Raw genomic sequence first — 26,091 nt, 5'->3', positions numbered from 1 at the left:
CATTTCTCATCATACTGTTACTGGTTAACAGTAGGTCACAGAAGGGTGGGTTCTTGTAAAATGCTGCTTTAACAGTGTTTTGCAGTAAAAAGGGCTAATGAACCATGGAAGTGAGGCAGATTTGGGAGTAGTGAGTAATGCTATGTGAGTATGGTCCTGAAAGTCGTTCACCAGCAAAACTTACCTGCCCTGCATGAGTGAAAAAGCATATTTAAAATAGTCTTTGTTGGGTAAGATCCAGAGTTACATGTGCAGCCAAAAAAGATATAGTACTCACATTAGAACAAATGAACAAAAAACTCTACCACATGGCAAAAGGCTAGGGTAAGAACAAGAAGCCAAACCCAATTCTTTACAAACACCCTGAACACTTGATAACATTCAAAAATTTGTTATAACTGAGCAGTTCTTTTGATTCATGTCAATGACATGACTAAAAGCTTGCCAGGGCTCACTGCAGCGTTCCTTCACTTTTCCATCAGCAGTTTCTTGAAGCACATGACATCGTGGTTTAGAGAAAAACATCAATGCACAAAATTTAGAATTAAGCCAGACAGAAAGGATAAAGTTCTGTGTTAAGAAAAAAATCAACCCTGAACTCATCTAATCTGTATCCAATTGGTTCTATGCCTACGTAATTATCTCTGCAAGATTAAGCTAGTGGGTAAGAAATAGAATAAAATTGACCCAGGCAGAGTAATTTAACACCAACAACTAAACAAATTTTGTTAAAAGTGGACTTCTGAAATTCTTGATGGAAGATGAAATAAAGGTTTAGTTAGGTGTGCCTGACATCATAAGAACATTTTCTGATGCTCAAAGAAAAAGAGTGAAATGAGTGTTCTGGATAGTGTTCAGGTCATTAAATTGTGAAAATATTGAAGGAATTAGGGTCATATAATCAAAGTTTAATGAGAAGTCTGAGTTAACACTTTTCATTATCAGTGCACTACCTGAAATGAATTTGAAAATATGCTTTCTGGTGTTTCCTCCATGCCAACTGAAATAATGTTCCACCACTTGTGTCTTGCTCTGGAAAGACTTAACTCCTGAAAAGAAGAAACAGTTGTTTTTCTACTTCAGACCTCTTCATCATTTTTTTGGATGAAGAACTTCTACCTCCTCCTAGCATAAATGGAATCAAACTAGGTTTAAACATTTAAAAAGATATAAAGGTTTATTAAATGAATCCAGATTTGACAGATATTACATAAATTAAACAGCAATAAAATTTTAATAGGGTTTATGTACAGATCACAGTGATTTTCATTGTGCAATGAGGGCTGACTTTGTAACTTTGAACAGTACTTATACATGTGAGCTACAACAAGCAACCAGCAACACACAACATTAGTCCAAGTTAACCTTGCAAATCTAGCAGTTCAAACTGATTATGCAGTACACAAATTCCTGCTACCACTATCACTACTTACTACACAACAGAGTATTTATAAAGCAGTCAAGGTTTGCCATAGAAAAGTGCAAAACATGGAAAGTCTGTACACAGTACAGTACAAGAAGGAATCATGCTACAGTCATTGAAAGCTGAAAAATAGTTCTATAGCATAGGAAGCACTGCATCACAACTCTTCTGAATGGCAAGCAGATGGGCTGAGGAACAGCCGTTATCTTAATTGCTTTCAAAACTGCAAAATCCCTGTTCATCCATTTAAACATAGTTTAGTACCTATATTTGATCCATTAACAATGACTGTCTACAGTGGAAGATCACATCAGTTAAAGCTCAGTAGCACACATATTCATTGATAAGCTAATTTACAGGAAAATCTACAGCATGTTCTCCATTGAAATCATGAAGCATTTACATCATTTGGTTACAAGGCAATTGAGTTTGCAATGCACGTTTATCACTTAAAACCTCAAACTGGGCAATTAAAAATATATATATATATATATATAAAACTCAAAAATAAAGGTTGTTTTTTAATGTTTAACATTCTTGTTCACTGAAGCAGAATAACAAAGGCCTATGGGCTCTTGCAAGAAAACAGTCCTTATGCAACAGTCTATATGCAAAAACACATGTTAACAGAATCAACCAGAATAATCTGAACTTCAGAGAATACCATACTTGAATAGAAAATTAAAAAGTGTACTAGTCTGCTTAAAAAACCTCGTAAATCCAGAGTCCTTAGTGCAGTGTGGATCCAGGGGCTTCTGCATGAACACTCAGACAGAACTACGTTAGTGGGCCATGAAGTCCCAGAAAAGACTTAAAATAAACCAGACTCACTTGTGCAAATAAATAAAATGGGCAAATAACAACAGCTCATTAGGCTCAAGACTGTAGAGAAAAATAAATGATCACTTAAAATAATGCTTTAAAAATGTTTTGTTTTTTTTTTCTAGTTAAGGATTTTAATTAAAAAATTTGAAAGCAGTTTTGTACTAGAAAGCATGTTGACGAGGTCAGTAGTTAGGCATATGTACACATGGCTCTGGAAATAATGTAAAGTCAATGGATTAGCATTATTCGTAAGATTGTATTTGTTTCTTTCGTCTCTATCATAGTGAGTGTCAGTGCATCCACTGCCAGCAATGGATAAGATTTATAAAAAGAAAATCCACTATCTCCTGTTGTTCAAGCACTCAAAACTTCTAACCATCAACGTGGCACACTAGTTAAAAGCAACTTCATTTCCTCAGCTTTGAAGACATAAACACAGTGCAGTTTTTTAATTTGAAAAAAAACAGTCTTATATTTAGCACACTTGCTTGTTGCGTATGTACAAATTTAAATAAGAAACTGCTTTTGCAGTACTCAGATTCCATAAAATACTGTAAGCTTACTCGTTAAAAAAAAAACCCCAACCCTGAACTGTGCTTCCTTCCCTTAGACAAAGTAAGCTGTGTTTTATGTGCTTCAGTTTTTCTGTTTGATTTGGAATAATTAATTCCACAAATACAAATACAATGAACCAGATTCATTTTTTCTAGAGAATAAGGTATTTTTACCAGGTTAAAACAATAATTTTCTATGGATTTTCATGTATTTCATTATACATTCCTACACAGTATTTACTGAGAGACAGCTGGGGTCATCAACGTGGGGCACTTCCGTAACATCAAGATGACTTTGTGATATTCCAGAATTACCACTTTGAAGTATTTTGATTTTGTTACACATTTTGCATTTTGGCAGAGAGTTATGCAGTCTCTTAAAAGTTAAACTTGCTTTATGAAGAAATACATCTAATACCCTAGGATACTGCAAGTTTTCAACAGCACTTCTGTACTGTTTAGAACTAAACAAAAGCAAATGGAAGTCACTTCTCCACAAGGAGACTCCAGCTGCAGATCTGTCATAAAATTATAAACATGATCATTTCGTCAGTGATTACTAGAGTGTCTAATTCATAAGCATTCAGGATTTAGTTCAGAAAAATGAATCTTTGGCCTACATTTCTTATGGCATTCCAGATCAAAAACATGGAAAGCAGTTTGTGGGAGAAACTGTCTATATGATCTGCTTCATCAGTTTTATGTAGAGCCATCAGTCACAGCAGTAGGACTCCAGTGAGCTAATGCGCTTTCGAATAAAATATTTTTGGTCTAAACATTATAATTTCACTAAAAGTTATCTAAAACCACAACTTCTGAAAGACTGCAATTACTTTTTTGAAATCGAAGCACTTCAAAAATCAATTCCCTATACTAACACAAGTATCACGTAACATGAAAAAACCCTATAGTTTCCTGACTTGTTCCTACCTTCGCGTTTTTGTGTGTTTATATACACAGACACATACATATGCACATACTGATATTTGGTGTTACTTAAAATGAAAATAGTTCCTAAATACAGTGTACTTAAGCTGCTAGAAAGATGATAGTACAGAATGAAAACTCCTTACATCTAAGGTTTGAACTCTGTACATATGGAATTCCTGGCAACTTTAGGACATTTCCAAAAGTAGGAGGCACAAAAATCCAGCTCTGATTTATAACTCAGTCTTCCCTCTGATATGCTGAAGCATTCAACACCAACTATTTCAATAATGAAAAAAAGTCTGTTATGGCTCATGCTTTACCTTTGGAGAAGACAGCAAACTTGAGAGAGAACAATTCCTGTAAGAGCTAGTTAGAGCCCTTTTATCATATGCACTGAATTGCATGTTTACAGAGAGTCTTCACATGAGGAGTCTCATTTCAGACAGTGTATAATCACTCAGTATCCTGGTTTGTAAAGAGACATCACTGTAACAGAACTTCATAAATTAGCCATTAAGATGCATCTTAACAATAAAACATGCCCTTGTCTTTCTGCTTTCAAGTACTACGGTTGCAAGTGAGGCATTGGAAATTTTAGGTACAAATCTTTTTTAAAACTTAATTATTTTTATTTTTTACAAAGAATTATAAAATGTATATAAGATGATGAAAAACTCATTTATCCTTTTAAGATTTTTATTCCTAGAGAACTTCTTGAAAAACATTATTTGAAAAATAAAAATCATAGACTCTGCAAAGTACAAAAATTTACATCTCTGCACAGTTCCTGTGCTTTAGTTGTATTGTATTCATTATATACATATATACTAATTTGTGCTTTTAATTACACAAGTTTAGTATAAACTTATAAAATTAAGTCTATGAGTTAACTATGCAAAAAGGATCTGGGAATAGCAGGAAACTTAACTAAACCATAAGTTAAAAAAAATCCTAAAATATAATATTTTAGTGAGTCTACTTCAGAGCAGACTATCAATATTACAATTTACTAAACTAATGTCAGATGTTTACAGCAAAAAATTATTCTTGCCTGCCTCCAGCTCTTTAGATATCTCTTATATACTAATATGCATATCTGAATGCAGTATCATTCTTATCCACAAAAGAAGTCTTCATTTACATATGAACTCTGCTTTCTTCAGATTTGTTCTTAGCACTGCCATTTCCTTCCAGTTTCTAAGATAAAAAAATAATAAAAAAGGAATACAAAATACAATGTAGAGCATGTGAATTGAACGATAAGTATCAACCTATGACAGTTATAAGACAGAATCCAGGGTACAGAACTAATCTGACAATCTTATTCCTCTAAAGTCTTCATTATTAATATAAAGATCTTACAATCATGAACAATCACATTTCCTTATCTGTCAAATCAATCTAGATATTTGCTTTTGATACACTATTTTAAAAGTTTTAAGGACAGAAGGATTTAAATATCTGTAGGCGAATAAATCTTCATCACATTGTAGAACACCAAAACATGTGACTTAAATTAACTTTGTCATTCCATAAGCCTGCTTTACAATATTTTATTTCAGCAGTTTACTTTGTACTATCTATTACTGTGATTCATGTTGGTTTTACAAGCTCTAAGGAAGTATCAGTCGCTGTTATGAATCAGAAGATGTAATTTCTGCATACAGCTCTTGCTCACAGACCTGTAATGTTGTGAAGAGGTCTCCTGACATTTGGACATACCTCATCCAGTGTAGATTTCGCGTTCAGAAGTTCTTGAAAATTTCTAGATCTTTAGGGGGTACCGGAGGCATCTTGTTCCAGTCATCTTCAGGATAAGCTTCAAAATTGGAAGTATCCCCCTCATTGGATACTTTTGGTACTATGGGAGGCTAGTCAGAACAAGTACAACAAAAATGTTAGTACAGTTGCCTCAATGAGCTCCTCTCATGGGAGCAGAAATTCTGTAAAAGACTGATTAAACAAAATGAGTATATATTTATAAAAGTTTACTTTTTTCACTAATAATGAATGGCATGAGAGAGAGAAGCTTGCAGTGACAGACATGTTCCAAAGCTTTTTCTATATTGTCGTTAAATATTGTGATTAAAAGACGCTTATAATACAGACAGTATTTTATTTAGCACAAGTTCTAGCTGCTTTGAAGACTGAAGGTAACTACTGCAAAAGACTATTACAACTACGCTTCCAGGCATGTGCTATTACAGCATGATCTGCCACTCTCCTTCCTCACTCCTCCCCTCTTTTGTGGCCTATGTGCAAAAAGGAGTGTAATCGCATTAGGTTCCTTTCAGCTAAGAATGAGTCTTGATAACAGTGTGGGTAACTACTTTCTGATGGAAGAAAAAAGCTTCCTCTTCATTGCTTTCCAAGAGATTGATTATTTTTAAGGAGGCTGAATTGACTAACCTGTGTATGCACTACGTACTATGCTTTTTCCTAGGCTAGCAATAAATTCAAACAGGTATAGAAATAGCTGCACTGTAAAAAACTCATTTCACAAAGATGTTTGTAGAAGCATCTGAATTCAGATGGACCTTTTTAAAGGTAACTTGGAGGTGCCACGAAAAATATTTGTTTCCTATTTCTCTCCTCAGAGGATCTTTTGAATTGCTAGTATTGCCCACCAGCTTCACAGTACCTGTAGTTTTTTCTTGTCTTGTATCTACCATTGAGACTACTTTGCCCTTCTGGTCACAGGCTATGAGATAAAGCTCCTTTCTGGAATATTTTATTAGTTGCAGAGGTTAATGTGGAGCAAAACCCTTTTATTCTGTCAAGGTACATTCATCTATTCCCTTCTCAATAACAGAGAGCTTAATTATTGTCATGAACCCAACAAAACACTTTAGGATGAGAAAATCTTACAATCACCAAACTGGTTAGTCAAAGTCATGCCAGGCAGAACTATAAAGTACAGCAAAAAGTTACTCTGCATCTCCTCAAAAACATAAAAGTCTTGCTTCTGGTAGCTCTGAGATCTTATTTGATCTTTTGGACTTCTCAGTTTGGAACAACACCATCAGCAAGTTTTCAAAGGGAAAGAAAGGGTCCTAAGCTTCTAAGTTTCAGCCAAAAAGCATGTGGCAGTCACAATATACTGCCCAGATGCTTAAGCAAACATGCAGAATGTGCTCTACCCTAAATGACTTTCTGCTCCCCTGTGGATAATACCTGGTACCCCTACTTCCCTATAAGCATTCTGGCAGGAAAGACAGTTTTGTGAAGTGACAACACAGAAAAATTAAAAAAAAAAAAAAAAAAGGGAAATCCTCTATTTTAGATTAACAAATTATTTTCTCTCAGCTATTACTATTATTTATATAATACTGTTATGTAAGATCTTATCAGGACGATGAATCAATGCTTCATTTGTACAACAGGTCAATTCACACTTTTTACAGGGAAAATGGAGCACTATCCATTATTTCATATTTTCAATCTCTTCAGTATGAAATAGAATGAGATTATGAAATATAATTCTGAAGGGTATAGTTGCCTCCAGAAATAATGAAGTAAATTTCTGACCCAATTCACATCCCTGCTCTGAAAAATAATTAAGTAGCATCTCATCTTCTAAGAGCTTAATGTAGCCATCCCAAAGAAACAAGTTTTGGATTCATAATAATCTGAATGCCATGGTGACTATCTTTTTAAAACAAAAATGCAACACAAAGGATGTTTAGACCTGAGGCTTTGATTTGTATCACTAAACATCCAGTTTTTAGTACTATGGGTTTGTTTTATTTAGTAATACAGTAGGTTGTCATAAACTTCAAGAATTTAAATACTTACAGAACATATTATCAACAAGTTTGTGTTCTCTGCAGATTTGTGTGACCAGAATTTACAGCAAATCATTTGAAAAAAGTGACTTCATTACAACAAATCTATATAAAATATGAACTGGGTGTAGTAATGATTAAAACAACCCTAAACCCACACATTTAAAACAATGTTGGGAGTTTTTTAAAGAAAAAAATCACCTACAGCTTTGTATTAGGTTGTTTACAATAATACATCAAGAACGTTTTCATATCTTAGCTATTTTGCAAGAACTCAATTTAAGATACCTACCCTGAAATGCTTTGTAAGAAACTAATGCAAAGAAATGGAAACCAAACATCTAATTGGTACTTGACTGAGCGCACATGGCAACCTATATTACTGAAAACCACTGCTGTAAAAAATCATACTAGTTAGAACTTTGAGGAAGGAAAGAAAAAAGGCTGTTTTACTACTAAAGGACTTTAAAAAGCATTTTGCAGTGTTGATAGCTTTTGCAAACATCTGCCATCATATAATACTAGAATTCAGTGGTATTAAAAAGTATGTTAGAATTACATTCATAAATCCTTCTCTCTCACCTTCCTTATTCTTCCTACTCCTGTATGCTTTACATTTTATTAAAGCATTTACCCGAATTGAACTTGGCCCAAACATTTAAAACCCAGAGTAAAATAGTTCCACAGATATAAAAACAAGGAAAATGAAAAAAAAAATCAAACAACAGGCCACCAATCCCACCTCAGACCCCCAAACAAAAAAATCATCTACAACAAGTAGTTACTTACAAAACCCTAAATCTGGGAATTAAATATTAACTAATCAAATTCAGCAAAACAAATCAGGGATTTTGACAAAAATGCAAGTAGGCATTAATTTAATTAATTCTGCATTGTAAAAGATCAAAAATGCATGTAATTATTGACATGTGCATATACACATGTGCTTATATACACATATGAACACAGAGACACAACAGGCAACAAAACATCAAAACACCAGCTTAAATGAATGATTTCTTGTGGTGATGTCCTATACAGTATTTTTCAGAATATACCTTCAGTCTCCTTTGAGGTACAGCGTCCCAGTCTATAGACCTGAACCATCGATGTCTCTTCACATCATCTGCTCCATTCTTTAAAAAAAAAATAATAAAAATTTCAAAATAAGTATTTAGTAACTTATATGTATCCCAAACCATGCATTTCATCATAAGAACTGTGGTATCAAGGCAGACTAATGGTTTGTCTAAACTTTTTTTCCTTTTCTCAGGTGATAATCATTAAGATTCTATAGGGGAAATTAGTAGTGTTATTTTCCTAGCAGATCCTGAGTGACAGCAATAAGATCCAATTTTTATTTTTTTTTTTTTTAGCAGCATTCTTCCAACACAAGGGAGATGAAGAATAGGCTTTAAAATACCCACAAAACCATTCCAACCTCTTCCAATTTCTCCAACATTTTAGAGAATGCCTCTTATTCAGATACACTTTTTAATTCTCATACTAACAAAAAAAATAACTGAAGGTTGATGGTGTCTTGAATAAAAATCGTTGTCTGGGAAGCACATAGTTCTGTCAAATATTACAGACATTTAGTGCTGACGAGGTTCTCAGTACTGTGACAAAAGTATATATATGAAAACATTTGTTTTCATTTTCAATATACAGTTAAAGGCGTATTTGTCTTGTAATGATTACTCTCTCTGGGCTGACTGCTTTGATTATGTGTATAAAGAATGAAAATGTCTTGGTTTTTTTTTAGCTAGGCTGAAGCATGGTTCAAACACAGACTCATTCTCCAGGCATTAGGCAGTGGGGAAAACCAGCTGTTTCTCTGTCTCAGGCCTGATCACAGACTGTTTTAATGCACAGCGCTCAAGCTCATGCAGCTCCATGGAACGAAGCATACCACCCATTTTTCTTTTTTTTCAGATTTATATGCAGTGGGGCTATCCATGCTCATATTCAAAGAGGCAACAGAGAGTAATTTATCACCTATTTCCCTCAAAAGCAGATCTGATTGAATGCTTCACCAGAAAATGCCCAATGGGATTTAAATCTTTTTAAACCAACTGTGATTATGGAAAAGGATCACTTAGAGGACTGACCTACTGCCCCACTCCAAATCCCACTTCTAATTAGAAGTATTTTTGATTTTGACATTTTAGACAATTGTAGAGAAAAACCCCAAAACAAACTAAAACCAACCACATAGGAAAAAAACCAAAACAAACACCACAAAAGCCAGACAAACACATTTCCCAGAACCCATGCTTAAAGGTTTGGTTTTGGTTTTGTTTGTCTTCAAAACTATCAAAAGACAGTTTTCACTGGTCAGCAACTTTCTACATTTTCAGCTTATGGAAATTTGTTTTTAATGCTCCTGCTGACCCCCTGAAAAACACTGCAAAGAATTCTGAAGGATAAGGAAAACATTTATTTCCTAGCTTTTCTTACCACTCTAAGTTTGTGCCATAAAAGGCTCTGGAAAGGAATTTTGGACAGCAGGTTCTAGCACTTATAATTATATCAATATGTTCAAGGAACCTGGATGACTGTGCATCTTTTACCTTCTTCACCCACGTGCAAAAAAGCAATCCTCTAACCTCCCCTGCCCAGGGAAATGGGAAGTTTAGCTGACTCTGAAGAACTAAAAGATTATACAAGCTAATTTAGGTACCTACAACACTGCAAAACCAAGTCAATTAATAAAGGATTAACTTATTCTGCCACAGGGCAAATTAAACTACACTGAGTTTTGTATGGTGCTTTGGTTAGCCTGTAAAAGTACCTGAGTTAGTTCACATGCAGCTGACTTCTCACTGCACTACCAAACCGTAGCTACAGCTGTTATCTTCTTGGCCTTACAACTATACATCAAGACATCTCACAGAATTCACACGATTGCTTGGTGTTCCTCACTGACATATCACAGATACAGAGGGTTCTGAGGTAGGCTGGAATGCTACACGAGACACGTGAGCATATTTTTGACTAGTAAACTATTGTTTTCAGAGGTCTGTTCAGAATAGGATGAATAATTCTTCTTGGTAAAAAACTATTTGACTGTGCTTAAATCAGCCCCACCATCAAACTATCAGCACAATGACCAACCATCATGGTACAACAATGCTTATACTCTTTAAAATAATTTTTAAGCTTCCAATCTGGTTAGTGCTCCTTCTGGGATTAAACAACTCCAAAGAAAGAATCTGATAAATCAGCTGGTGCCATGTCCTACAGGACTGAATACCATGTTTCTGGTCTGATGTAAGTCTTCAAATTAATCAGTAAACAGGCAGGGGTTTTTTGGGGGGGTTGGGGTGGCATTTTTTTTGTTGTTGTTGGGTTTTTTTTTTGTTTGTTTGTTTGTTTGTTTTTGGGGGGGGGGCAGGGGGGGCACACATAGGGAGGGAAACTATCATGAAAGATAGTATTAATGCAGACAAACAGAAGTATGATATCCAGAAATACACACCACTTAAAACACTGCTTTTAGGATTGTACAACTGAAATACCGTATGGGAAAAATATATCTCAATTTCATACTTATGAAAACAAAAGTTATGGAAGAGTGGTTCTAGATCTCTCCTACAGAACTCTTTCAACCTTGTGCTGTGTTCTTCACTACACCTAACATTTTATACTGACCTTCATATTTCCTAATCGTCTTGTCCTATCAACCACAAGCAGCTTCTTAATAAGGTCTCTGCAGTAAAGAAAACATGATCTCTGTTAAACAAAAGTAAATTTATATTTGACTGTCATACAAGTGTTACAGAATATCAGCATACTTCCCTTTGAATAGTTAAAATTGTATATAATTTACCCATTCATTTCCATCATATTTTATACACTTAAGTGTGAATGATAAAAAGGAATAACCTGCTCAAAAAGGAAATTTCAGAATTCTTGCAAGTTCCTTTTAGACTCTCTCAAGAAACAAGAAAAACTTTCTCTCCTCCCCTCCCCAAGTAGTACCATATCATTGTATTTTTGTATTTTCCTGGGCATTCAAAAATCTCAAAATGGATCTCAAACCTATTTTGCAGAATATAACTGTAATATATATAAAAAATACAGATAAAGCTGCACCCTCAACTTTATACACGGACATTTGAATTCTGCAGCAGCTAAATATTCAGAGAAACTATGGAAGATCTAGTCATCTGCTTAAAACTCCTAACATCTATAAACTTTAATTTCTTTGAAAATGAAAAGTCTCCCCTGAGATTCTAGTTCATTGAACAGTTCTACATAAAGCTAAATCAACACTTTAAAAGATAAACCTAACTTCAGAGACATAAAGTACTTCCATTTTAATAGCAAAGCATTTTAAATATTAAGCACCAAAAACCTAACATAAATCAGTTACTATCACAATTTCTTAAATTAGCTTGATTACTTATGAATTCAGAGAAAAATCTGGCTTCACACTTCACTATAAGCAGTTACTTTTTATCTCAAAGATTAATTTGGTCTTTATTTTTAGAATAGCACATTCTGGTCTCATTACATAAAGTACCAATGACAGGAAAGAAGTTTAGCCATCTTTCTTTTTTCTACAGCTTCAAATAGACCTGAGAGATACAGTACTTCATTAAATGCTGGGGATCTACAGAATACGGCCAATTCCAATTTTAAAATTTGCTGAAGGTTTAAGAAAACCTGACAGCTTTATTTACAGAAAAGAACGCAAACATGTGACACACCTGCCTCTCTTCATCCCTAACTATAACACCTACTATCACAAAACCAAACCAGTGTTCTGTCATCTATCCTTGAAATCACAAAAGCATATGCACAAATAATATATGAACTGAGAGTGAATGTGCTAGACTGTTTGAAAAGCTGCTGCATTTGGCAGGGATATAGTTCTAAAACTGAACTGGAAAAATATTCAATAGCTAGATAAAAAGGAGAATAAAAAAGTCAAGGCAGAAAGCAATTTTTAAATTGTTCATGAACATTCCAGCCCATCAATGTTTGGATTAGATTAAGTCATGTGACTGACACCTTTTACAGTCACCTTTGCAGATATACCTGCTTCTAGTTCTTCATTGAAAAGACTACTCCTTACAGAGAAGGCTACAAGAACAGCTATAACCAGACTTTAGAATAGAAGTAGGACTGAAAAGAAATCCAGAAACCCAGACTAGATTCACAGGTTATATGGCCAAAGATAAATCATGGAGTTTCCTATTCTTATATAACCAGAAAACATGCAATGGATCATTCTTGACTTGCTTCAAAAATTCATCTTAGGAAAGAAACTTAAGGGATAAGCTTGCTCAGTGATGTGTTATTTGGTATTTTCCAAAACTGTCCTTGCAAAGTAAAGCTTACAAAAGAAAAAAAAAAAAAAGAAAAAAACCCAAAAATAAATAACTTATAAATTCATTAGTGGCCAAAGAAATAGGTGGAGCATAATTAATACTTAATGTTTCATCAGAAATGAAGTAACACAAAGCTCTGTTAACAGTCTTATTTTGGCATTTCTAGTTGGTTAATTTATTGTCACCATCACCACGGCAGAAGCTCCTCTTCAGAAGAGATCTGAACTAATGGTCAAATACGTCAAGGACTTCATGTATATAGGACAAAGGACTTGGAGAAAACATCTGATCAAATTGCAAGATGGCTAATACAGTAGAGAGCAATGTGAAGAGACGCTAGCTCAGGGCAGAAGGAACAGCACTTATACAAGACACAGAGCAGTTACACAGCACAAGAGGCAGTGAACATCATGCAGCAGGAGGGAAAGCAAAAGTGGTACAAATACAAAAGTGCGGGAGGGTGATGGGGGTAGGCGGGTAGAAAAACGTCAACCAGTAAGTTTATGTAGTGCATCTAGGTAAGAAAGTCTTCTCAGAGTTCAAAAACAGTTTTGCTGCCTAAGAGCAGAGCTAAAGTTCAATTGTTATAAACACTGTATAGCACTAATATTTCAGACACAGCCTGGATGTGACAGGACCCAAGATAGTCTTCATCCTTGCTGAAGTACAGACTTATAGGAAGAAGAGAGAGAAAGCAAATGGGATATAAGTAAGGTATGAAGCAGACTGTCTTCTTAGGTCAAAATAATCTTGGCACTTTCTTTAAGCTAATGGTTAGAGATGTCAAAGACTATGCAGTTGTGCATACTGTGACTAAAAAAAGAAGAGGGGTTGACAGAACAAGTGAGATAGATTATGCTAATGACTCACTGCAGGAAGTAGGTGAAGCTATGCAGATGAATGAGATCACCCAAAACCAAGGTGTGAAAGGAGGAAAGCCCAAGCTAGAATCTCATGAGAGCCCTTAGAGGCAGCAGTGTAATGGGAATAAACTGACAAGCACACAGTAAAAGAACTTCTAGGAAAGCGGTGTATCAATAACTATGTCGATTAAGGTATCCTACAATTCATGGGCAGTCATGTCCAGACTGAAGAGCAAAACCTGCAGAGAAATCAGTGTTGGGTCTGTGAACGTCAAACACAAACAGAAGCTAACAGCCTCTCTTCTCTACTTTTAAATGCTTTCACCATGTTAAATGGGCTGCTAGTGATAATAAGCTAATTTGAGTTACTTCTGGTTATACTCTTACACTTTAGTCAATACAATACTATGTGAGATACTCAGTTTTCTAAGACAGTCTCAGGTATATCAGACAATGAGACTACAGCATCAAGATAGTAAGGGAAAACTCTGTTAAGAACAGACACAAATATGAGATACTCATCAGCCTAAGGTGATGTGGACATGCTTGGATCAGAGAGCACCTGATGATTCAGTGGAGGCTTGAAAAATCCCCTTCAAATTATTATTTTTGCAAAAGAATTCATAACAGTTCAGAGAAAATTGGACAAATTTCATTAGATTTGCTCTACAGCATTTTATCTATTTACCTAATTGTGACAGTAAGCAAATACCATCTCTAAGGTCATGTCTTCAAAACACCTTGAATGATTAACCTGGGAATGTTAAGAATAATTTCCTGTCCTCGCTCGCTCACATCATCTCTGCTTCTGAGGAGAAGCTACACAATTAAAAATTGCACTTACTCTGTTCGAACGTTTACTAACAATTACTTCAATTATTGAATTTCAAAACAGAGAAAAAGGCATTTAGTCTGCAATATACCTGTAGCAATTTCAAAATACTAGAAATAAAACCTACAAATGCATATAAGACAGCATATTGAACTGGGGCCCTACTATCAGAAGTAGAAGTCGATTTTACACTGGAACTTCTGAAATATCAGAAGTTAATTCAAGTAGTTACATTGAGAGCGATTTGACTGGTATGTATGCATATAAAGGCACAGTCTGGTGTTTGCGTCCTGCTCTCCTAATTTTTACTCATCTTTAAGTCTCTCCTGATATTTTTCCGCTTTTCTTTCTTTCAGGCACCAACCTGGTACCAGAGAGCTTTGTACAAGGTGGAAAATCATTTAATATTCCAAAATATGCAGAAAAGTAAGAGGCAGATACTATCTTAGAACTGTATCTCCAGCTTTAACTCTACCAAACACATCATTTTACTTGGACTGCAAGAATAAACATAATCTAAAATATGTTTCCAACATGGTGTTTTAGAAAACCTGATATCTGGTCTTCTACGAAGATCCTTTAGAAACAGTGCTCAGGAGGTGTTTAGAATATAAAAGACAGTGGTAGTCGTGGACTTACTTTACATATAAATCCAAATGCCTCGGGAAATCTATTTTGCCAGCAAGAATCTTCTGATATATACCAAATGGATTGTCATCAAAAAATGGAGGAAACCTATACATATATATACACACAGCAAATTTTTAGAGGTTAGAAAAATACTTTCTAAAAATCTTATAAACAGTATTATGCTATAGTAATTCCCTTCAGAAATCATTGATTATATAGTTCTTTTTGGTAGGGTATGATCAATCAAACACTAACTTGAAGAATAACTTCAGGCTGCTACTTCAAGACAGAAAACATTTTTGTACACAACACATTGAATAAGGAATTGAACTACTACAAGAGATTGTTACAGTAATACAGTTAAAATATCAATTATGACACAAATTTTCAGTGGTAAAGTAAAAAATTATTTAGCCTTATGTATAAAACCCAAGGGTATACTTTCCAAAACAGCATTACCATTCTTGATCTTGTCCTGTAACTGCAGACATGTCCTTATTCACTAGTTTCTAGCTAAAGTGTCAAAGGACCCTCATATGAATTGTCCAGTTCAGTCATTTATTGTACCTCTTGAATTCAAGTATGTTTTGTTAGAGAAGATTTGAAAGAGAGACTGTTCAGGACCTGAAATTCTGTTGGAAGTGCAGCTGTCTTCCTATGTCGGACAGATAAAGTACTTATTTCATAATCACAGAATCATTCAGGTTGGAGAAGACCCTTGGGATCATCGAGTCCAACCATCAGCCTTACTCTACAAAGTTCTCCCCTACACCATATCCCCCAACATCTCATCTAAATGACCCTTACACACATCCAGGGATGGTGACTTCACCACCTCCCTGGGCAGCCTATTCCACTGTCTGACCACTCTTTCTGTGAAAAATTTTTTCTAATGTCCAGTCTGAATCTCCCCTGTTGCAGTTTAAAGCCGTTCCCTCTTGTTCTGTCACTGTGAGAAGAGACCAGCACCAACCTCTCTACAATGTCCTTTCAGGTAGCTGTAGAGAGTGATGAGGTCTCCCCTCAGCCTTCTCCTCCTCAAACTGAACAGTCCCAGCTCTGGGGATCATCTCCCAAGATGATCAGTAAATCAAGATGCAATTAACATTCTACACTTGCTGTTTTCTAGAAAGTTCTTCATAAAGTTATGCACTAACAGAGAGACTACTTCTTGCCTTACAGCTACAGTAAGAATGGAATTTTCTGTTGTGCTTCCTTCTCTAGTATAATACATACCCGCATTACTGCAAGAGGCTCAGAGTATGGGTGCATAAGTACGGTTGGTATAAGTAAGCAGTTTAGCCCAAGAGCCAGCAAGTTTTCCGATGGCAGTCACCTTTTCACAAGTTACCACAGGAAACCTTTTAGAGGAATACAATAACTAACTACTCACTCACTAGTCTCAGTCCCACCTTGACTTCCATAACATGACCAAAGCAACCCTCTTACTATCCTTCTGTCTCAAAACACTACAGAAGAAAAGGGATCTTGGATTATCAATCATACTAATAATGTCTAACCACTATTATAGTCCCCAATGTTTTATAATTACTTTCTAAGAGTAATGTATACACACATGCATACACACACAAATATAGCGCTGGTGGCTTTGGAAACCATTAGTAGCATAAACAAAGGGTGAAAACAATATTTCTTCATTTTACATTCTTTCATTAATTTTATGCTACTCAGCTTATTCCTCAATAAGTACTACACATTATTTCCATCATGTGTTTACAGAAGTACTAATTCCTTCAATATTCAGCTGATGGTCAAGTGGATTAGCATTTCCTTTGAAATACTGTAAAATTCAGCCTCAAACAAAACCAAATTCCATCTTAATAGTTAAGTGAAGCTCTTGGTATGCATAAGGTAAAACAAGTAATACTTCAAAGCACAGAAAAGCATGACCAAACTATCTGTGTTAAGGAAGACTGAAGAACATTTGTTGGTGTTGTTCAGAAAGCCAGAGTAGTTTATTTAGTAATTTAGTAGTTTAATTATGAAAAACTGAATAGTCTCAACTAGAAAGAAACTGGAAAATATAAGAATCTCAGGAAAAAAAAATATTAGTGTTTTTTCTAAATTCCTGCTTTGACACTAAAGAACAAGGAAAACATGATAGATATTTAACATGCTTAAAATTTTTCCACACCAGAAAGCCTATGATATGAAGTTTCTTTTTCAGTCAAGGCAACATTACATTCCCAAAGTTGATAGTATATTCAATTCCAATTTTGTATTTTTTATTACATAATAGCATCTGTAAATGCATAAAGGAATTAGAATGAGACTTTTTAACTGCGTATTACAAAGGTGCCTGCTGCTGTAAACAGATTGGTATGAAATGCAGGGATTTCTTCCTCTATCTCCAAACATTCTGTATACTACCAAGGTGTGAAATAAATAAAAAGTATGTACAAATGTACATATTTATACATGTTTAAATTGCTTTTTGCTTGCCCAATTTGAAAATCTGAAATTACTATTGCTTGAGAGAAATTTAAATCACACTTGGCTATATAATAATTTAATGTAAATACTGCTTAAAGTGCATTTGAACTGAATGCAAAAGGAGAATAGCTTGGAAGGACTGCATGGTTTTCTTATGGACAAACCAAACAACTTGACTTTGATACTACCTGTAAATGTCAATCCTCAACACAGTACAGATTTCAGACAACACACAACTACTGTGCTGGAAGCTAGCTAATAAATCAACAGACCCCACGCTGAGTTTTAGACTGTCTTCACACTGTAACACAAACAACTGCTTTTTTTTCCACCAAGTGAAAAGAAGCTTAAAAAAAAAGTCTCTGTATATGGAACAACAGCTGCAAACCATTCCTTTTGCTAACTGATGCATAACAATGGCACTGACACTAGTCTCAAAGATAACTGATAGTTTTATCACTGAAGAAGAGAAGCTGTAAAACCTCAAAGGAAAACACACAGGTCTGAGAATATGAAACCATAGACAGGAACTATTAGCTACCGAAGACCGGTACATCACATATGACCACGAAAACAAATCTGAAAAACACCAAGTCCTCATTAAATGAGAAAATTCAGGTAGCTACACATCTAAAGACAGTACAATTATGACCTAACATATCTAATATTAAATAACAAGTTATTTTCCTCTATGGTAGATTGTAACAGAACACATTTAATCAAAATAAATAGAACTTTCAACTCCTGTTTAGATTAACTCTATGAACTTGATATTACTGATCTATTCTGTAAAAATTTTTTCTCATCCTTAGTTCTTCCGTTTTTTCCCCTTCCTATATTTTACTATGTTAATCCTAAATGGGCCTTTGCCTTAAATCTAATATGCGCAGAACTAGAATTCCATGGGCCTCTAGAGATTAAGTTAGAGAAATAAGACACTGCAGAACAGGAAAGTGTGGTTTTGTTTATTTGTTTTTAGAGACACCATTTCCTTATGCATACATCTACCAATTCTTTGGGGTTCAGAGAGAGAAACTTCAGGAAATAACTACCAAATGTCTTAAGTAATTTACTTGCAGACAATAACTTTGTCTTGAAGTCAGGTTTTGTTCACCTTCAAATAATTTTCCTATTTCTTAAATTTTCCTTGAATTTAAAGGAATTAAGTTACCTAGGACTGTTTTTACATCAAAAGCCTTGTTAGTAAATATCAAGCCATGTCTTGAGTTGGTGAGTAAAAGTATTTTAGAACACTATTGTCAGCAACAACAAAAATCTGATTAAATGCTAAAAGTGTATGTCCTATGTGACAACCTGCCCTCCTAAAGAAAACACACACAAGCCACAATCCCTGCACCCCTCAGCCACCAAATCCCAGAATTTTAATAATCCTAAACAAGTAGGATCAATCCATGACCTGACCTGCCCCACCCCCTTCCAAACAAAAAACAAAACCCCAAATAAGTAACAAAACCAACAATTCAAAACCAGACCAAACCTCCACACAAAAACCACCCCAAAACGAACAAACTCCACCTGAACAGCAAAGAATAAAAAGCAGCATCCAATCATTAGGAAGAGCATGTCTACACATGTACTGTAGTAAAAGCCATTATCAAATTACTTGCAGTAGACAGCTGCTCTGTCAATCAGCCTTTTAGAAATGTGTAATTTATCTCTATTGTTTAAGAGTCTCTATAGCCAAAGTGTTTATATGAAGCTTGGGGGAACCCAAATGTCATCATTTGAGCCAGACAGTGTCAGGACACAGAAGATCCCACACAGAAATGACTGCAGCTACTCCCTTTTTTTATGAAGAGTATCTAGTCGTACTTCAGTAGAATACATAGCAGTCATAATTCAGTGCCCTGCAGTCTTGAGGTCTCAGTGACTCCAGAGATGAGATCTTGCTTGGCTATCACCTGAAGTCAGTATGTTAACTTCAGAAACCATGTTTCTATTACTGTTCTAGTAGAGAGAACGCTAATCAACATCTCTGTAAGGCACGGAAGGGAAAAATGCCCAATATCCACTTACACTGAGACCACAGAGACCAAACAGAAAGTGGTTCCATCAAAACCCATGGTGGGAAGGTAAATTTACAGTTGGGAGGCTGCAGCACCCGTGCTCGTGTTACAGCACCAGACACTTTTATCTATAGTCTTTATGATGTGTTGGACTGACTAGTGGCAACAAGGCTGCTGGGAATCTCTTGCTCCTTTCATCCCTTTGAGAAGGCTTCCCTTGACTAACTTAGGCCACTCACCATTACAGGAAGCAGTGGAAGAAAGGTGAAGCCTGGCCTCTGCACAGATCAACTACATAAATAATGACTTTTTATTAGACCAGTCACCTGAGCCTACTTGGGTCAGTAGGGAACGATTAGTAGATTTTTATACTTTTTCTGTCCAAATTGCCTCAATACTCAAAGTAACTGCACATGTAAGCCTTCAGAACATGAGGAAAGCAAGCAGTGGGCAGCCATGCTGTCCTGGGATAAAGTTTTGATGCTATTGGGTGGACTTCACAGCAAATACATGCGATAGATTGGAACTCTGAAGTGATCATCCATTGGGGAACTGTCTGCTCAGGCAATCTGACAAGCTTGTCCAAACACCAGAAGAGTCAAAGTTACCCTGAACTGACAGTAATGTATAGAGAAAAGGAAGAATAAGTCCATGCAAGGACATTTTTATTTTGACCACTCTGTGGGGCTGCAGATCCAGAATGAAAAGTGATAGACGCAATCCAACACACACTCCCAGAGCAAGAAGGCACAGAACACGCTGGGCCTGGTACTGAAAAGAAGTTTTAACGACTATGAAACCAAAACTCATGAAATATAGTATGTTTCTTCCGAAGCTATGAAAGCCTTGCTTTTGCTTGCATTTGTTCTAATGTACCAACTATGGCAGAATCACTGTTTTTTTCAAGATGTCCACTTTTTTTTTTCTGCAAGTACCTTCAAAAGATACATCCAAGACAAAAAAACGAGGAAAAACATGCAGATTTTCAGTGCACAAACAGAATTTCACATTCTCCCTAAACCAGTTATTTTACTGAAAATAGTATTTCTTTTTTAAATCAGAGAAAATTCCAACTATCTACCTAATACTTAAGGTCAGAAACAGTTAATTATATTGATGTCAGAATTATCTGCAGTTTAAATTTGTATCTTTTGGAAAGATTACTTAACAAGCAGATTTCAAAACATCGGAAGTAGCATTTGAGCAACCTGATTTCCAACTGGATTTTTTAAGCTTTTCCCTATTCTTTTTTCTTTGGTTTAAAGAAAACCAGTTCTCTGCAGTAATATAAGCTCTACTAATAAAAGTCTTCCTATGTGCCACTATGCACTTTTACAGACTAAAGCTCTCACTGCAAATATTATTTCACTATGCCAGGAATTAATTACAGAAGTTTCAAAGAAAACCAGTAGTCCTCTTCACCCTTTAAATATAAAGATTTTATGTATAAAAATCTAGACTTCAACAAAACCTGAATTTCCAAAACAGATAAGGAAAAGAGCAGCTGCTAAAAAAGTTAAGACAAAAACTCAATGAAAAAAATCAAACTCAAAAAACTAAAAAATTCCCATAACAGTGATATATGTTCATTTTGTACAGCCTCCCAATTCCTTTCTTCAGAGACAGAAATAAAACTGGTGTATCAATAATAAATTTAGCCCAAATTTGCTATTCCGAATATCATAAACAGAATTAGTAAATAATCCTGTATTACTGTATTACATAATATTGCTCTAATATAGTAATCATTATCACTTACCCTGACAACATCTCAAATATAAGAATTCCTAGGGCCCACCAATCCACAGCTCTTCCATGGCCTTTGCTTTGTATAACTTCTGGTGCAAGGTACTCAGGAGTGCCACAGAGCGTCCATGTCCTGGGAGGAAAAGAAAGAAAACACCCCACAAAACAAACAACAAAACCAGACTGAACTGAAATGGAAATAACAGCAATAGGACCCCTCCCACACGCACACATATAAAGTACACAACATATATGTAGATATTTACTGTATATAGGAACAAGAGAAATAATAAAGACCTCTACAAGCTCTAAAAAGACTGCTTTGATGATCCTCTCCAATTCTCCCATAACAGAGATATGTGAAAATTAAGAAACTTTCTGACTGCAGGAAATATCTGTACGCTGAGTTTCCCAACTGCTGATATGGTACCCTATCCATTAGGCTATATGTTGCTCCGAAATTATTAACAGTGGTTTTCATCCTGCAAACTGTGGACCCTGAGAGTTCACAGACTACTTCTGATAGGCCCAGCAAAAGGCAAGCTTATTCAATTTTCCCAGCAAAAGGGAAATTTTTTTCTTTAGAAAAACATCGAGAAGAGGGGGGAGATAAAAAAGTAGTAGTTTAAATAAGTAAATAGCTGCAGACATAAGATTCCTTTTACAATCTAAGTAACTTTTTTCAAATTGTATTGAAATGTAACTTATCATCACTTCCACAGTAGCCATTAGAAGTAAAACATTTTGTATTTTTAATTATTTAAAATATTTACAAGGTGTTTTTAAGCAAGGGTGAGATATGTAACTAACACTATTTTTACACTATTAAAATATATATTTTAATGTAATTTTTACTGATAGCTTTCTTAATACAAGCTCAGGATATTAAGTGTTACATTACTACCTAACTGAAATGTGTATTTCAAGTTATATAAATTAATGAAATAAACTCAAGCTAAGCAGTTAGTGTTTATAAAGAGCAAATTACAATTTGAAAAAAAGTATTATGAAATGATTTCTTTCAGAAATGTGAATTCTTCTTTGTAAAACTACTCATGTAGAATTTGCCTGGCTTCACTACCTTGACTTATGTTTAACTAAGTTCTAGAGAAAAGAAGATTATTTCATTCTAAATAAATTACACTTCCCTGGTAGCAAGTCAGAAGATGAAACTTTGAAAAGTGCTCACCAATTCAATAGTGGATGAAATAACAGCACAGAATAAGAAAGAAAAAAGCATACTGCATTTTAAGAAGAGTTCTAGTAAGATATGACAAAGAATACAGTCCCAAAATTAATGGTCACTGCACATGATTTTTATTTTGTAGTAAAAAAACCCCAAACTCTAATTGGTTTATTTGTGAGTGCAGGATGAATCTTCTCCAATCAAACTGGTAACATGGTCTCAAACAAATGTATTAAGATGAACAAAAATCACCTTCAGAAGTAATACATACTCCTTTCATGTTCTAGTTTTTCCTACCACTGTTCTGCTAAACTTAACAAACCTTCTTTTTCCTAGACATAACTGGATATTCAAGATGTACCTTATGGTATCTCAGACTGTCAACATTTTCTTTTTTTTTTTTAAAGATTAAATAATACATTTCTCTGAGATTGCAGGATTATTTTAAACAGAGCTTTTGGGTGCTTCTTCTTTATTTCCTTTAGTTTGGTTGGGGTATTTTAAGCCTTGGCTTTGATTCATAAAAATATTTAACATCAAGGAAGAAGAGCTGTACAGTCAATCAAGACTCTAAATCAAGATTTATGATAAACACGGAATTTCTTTAAACTTGATTTTAATATGGCAAAAACTAAATTACTCCAGCTAAACTGCCAGAGTGTGTTAAGACACACTATGCACGCATGTGCTCCACAGTTCTTGAAACTACATTAATTATTGTAAAGAATACATCTTTAATTTTTTATCATAAAAGGTTGGCATAAATTTTTATTGTTAGAAAATCTAAACTCTCATTTTCCAAATCAAGCATATTAAAGATAACTCTTACATACACCACTGCTTTACACACTACTGCCATCTAGCAGTTGCATAGATCAGGACTAGGTAATTAAGAAAAGCTGCAGAGTCCTCCCTCCAAGTTAAAAAAAGCTGTATTACAATCCATTGCATGAATTTTTATTCATACTGATTTAGCCAGCTCTTCAAATGAAGCAGCTATCAGTTTTACTGTATTTGGGAAGGAGGGCTGTACAAATAAAGCAGACAGGGCAGGAACATTCATTTTAATGGTGAAGCTAGATTTTCAGGACAATGCCCCATAACGGTCATCCTTTCCTCCCCAGAAACTGCCAACTCTACCAATGAACAAGCTCAGCAAGGATGCAGTCTTTGGTGGTTTTCATCCCTTACCAAGGTCATTTACATAAAAAAATCCCCAACCAAAAAACCCAAAACAGTCTAACATTTGACCATGACTTTCAGGATCCACAATAATTTCCTGGTGACAATGAAACTAAAATGACCCTCAAGCTGTGTATTTGTGCCATAAGATCATGACTTTTATTTCCTCTTTTGTTGGTTATGAAACAAACTATTTAATATTTTAGAAAATGCATCAAATAAATTCTATAAAAGATCAGAATTTTTTTTAAATCATTACTATTTCATAACTTGCATATTCATCAGAAAACACAGATAATCCTCTTCAAGATTAATCATAATGCAGAAAAATAAGAATAGACTGTTTCCTTCAAACTCCTACAAAAGGTCCACTGATCTGGGTTTTCAAGATAAAAGCTGAAATACAAGTAAGCAATAGCTGATATGAGTGAACATGCAATTTTAAAACATGAAAATAAGTTTACTCTGGTCACAAAGATAAGCTATAAAATAGTATTTGTAGGACTTGTTAACAATATTATTTGAAGAAATTAAGTCTTGGTGGTTAATATTTTATGTTCTACACCATTCAGTATCCACCTCTAGTCCCTGACAGGTTTCTTGCATATGAGTGAGCCAGAGATTAACAACAATGACCTTTTTGTTACTCTCTTCTGGAAGTTTCTCTATAATTAAATCAGTGGAGACTGCTTTGCTTCCAGCCCACAAAAGTTTGTTCTGCAAAATATTCTTGCTTCTACAGTGATAATACATTTTGCAAACAAGACTTGCTGTGTCTTGTTTTGTTTTTTCTCTTCAATCCACTCTGCAGAACAGTCATGAAGCACATCCAGCTTAAGCAACAGTACAGAAGTATCCCCAGTATCTTTAAGGTTAATCACTTCTCAAGTTTCATAGTTCAATTTTATTTTTTTTTAACTAAAGTAATGCAGGAGATGAAATTAACAGTGAATAACATTCCTCAAAAAAAAAAAAATCTTGAAAGTCCTAACTTCACCTAAAACTTTCATAATATTGAGTGAAATCTGTGCATGAAAAAGAATACAAAATTCTATGAACTTTACTTTTGTGCCTCTCTGAAACAACACCAGAATTAAAATTAAAAAAAACCACAAACAAACAAGAGAGAAAGACCAGAAACGTGTTTAACGGATATACTACACCCAAACAGTGGTATATGATTTCCAGAAAAGTCAAGGTCTAAACATGTAATGGATATAAAGTTCAAAGAAAATCCTTTCAGTACATGATTGTTACCTGAAGGATGTAAACAATCTGTCCCCATCTTTGTTCTTGACATTGCCCTTTTTTTAAAGTTGTGGCACATCTATTTGATGTGAATATACTTACAAAAGTTATTAAGTCTTCAGTTAAGCAACACCAAGGTGGAAAAGAAAAGAAATAAACAGCAGCTGAGGCAAAGACACACTGTTTAAAATTTAAAATATTTTTAAAAAGTATACTATGACCAAAAAAGAAGGACCAAGGATAAACAGAAGGACCTATCAACAAAGAACAGAAGGAGACAAGAAACCCTCCTTGCTTTCCTCTTTCTCTAGAAAAAAAAAAAAAATTGGAATGTCACCCTTTAGAAAATAAACTAATAAGAAGGTAAATGTGCAGGTTGCTTCCCACAGTGGGAACATGAGCTATGAGACAGCCCCCTCCCTAAAGAGCAGCTTAACTGTAGATGGACGTGGTGAACACTTCACCCTCTCCAGTGACATGTGTACAGAAAAATCTCATTTAAGCAGCTACAGAATAATTCATGGTAAGTATTATCAAGAATGTGTAATTGTATTGAAGGCCTCCTAGAGACCATCTTTTATTCTACATGTCATGTCTTTTCTTCTCTAGGAATACATTTGTTGGTCCTATGTGGCAGGCTTCCTCACTGTTTGAAAAACATCAATACTTGGTGTTTTATTTTCACAATTCATATACACTGTGTATGCGTATATCTGTATACACATACATATATACACACAAGGTTTATGTGTACAGACATTTGCCATGCATGAAAATGGCAAAACATCTCCTATACTTTTGATCAAATAGTGTAAGAAACAAAATAACCTAGTGGAATGCATTAGTGGATAAATTGCTGACAACTGTGTACTTTTACAGTGACACAAACAACATTGTGAAAATGACTACTGCTAGTGGGGAGAATGCTGGGTAGTACCAAAAAACCCACAAACAATCAAACAAACAAAAACAAAACAAAAATCCCCCAAAAACCCCAACCTCAACCAAACAAAAATCCAGATTTGCAAAGATAAACACTTGTGCTCTAACTGATAAAGTCCTTACTC

At 34.9% G+C, this 26,091-nt stretch overlaps 1 protein-coding gene across 2 annotated transcripts in view; it reads right to left on the bottom strand.

The window, feature by feature from the left end:
* Nucleotides 1-1,176: 1,176 nt before the first annotated feature.
* Nucleotides 1,177-26,091, bottom strand: part of PRKX (protein kinase cAMP-dependent X-linked catalytic subunit) — a 61,435-nt gene continuing 36,520 nt past the window's right edge. Inside the window, exons 4-9 of one of the 2 annotated variants that reach the window (XM_074907674.1) lie at nucleotides 21,422-21,541; nucleotides 15,191-15,286; nucleotides 11,172-11,229; nucleotides 8,576-8,653; nucleotides 5,455-5,603; nucleotides 1,177-4,929 (exon numbers count right to left, since the gene is read on the bottom strand). In XM_074907674.1, coding sequence (XP_074763775.1) covers nucleotides 5,478-5,603; nucleotides 8,576-8,653; nucleotides 11,172-11,229; nucleotides 15,191-15,286; nucleotides 21,422-21,541 — 478 coding nt within the window. In that variant the 3' untranslated portion in view covers nucleotides 1,177-4,929; nucleotides 5,455-5,477. The remainder of the gene's footprint in view (nucleotides 4,930-5,454; nucleotides 5,604-8,575; nucleotides 8,654-11,171; nucleotides 11,230-15,190; nucleotides 15,287-21,421; nucleotides 21,542-26,091) is intronic. The other variant, XM_074907684.1, reaches the window with a different exon arrangement.

This window comes from Athene noctua, chromosome 1 (genome assembly GCF_965140245.1).
Source record: "Athene noctua chromosome 1, bAthNoc1.hap1.1, whole genome shotgun sequence".
Lineage (NCBI taxonomy): Eukaryota > Metazoa > Chordata > Aves > Strigiformes > Strigidae > Athene > Athene noctua.
Note: the sequence above shows the minus strand (reverse complement) of the source record. Positions and strands in the feature narration are given on the sequence as shown.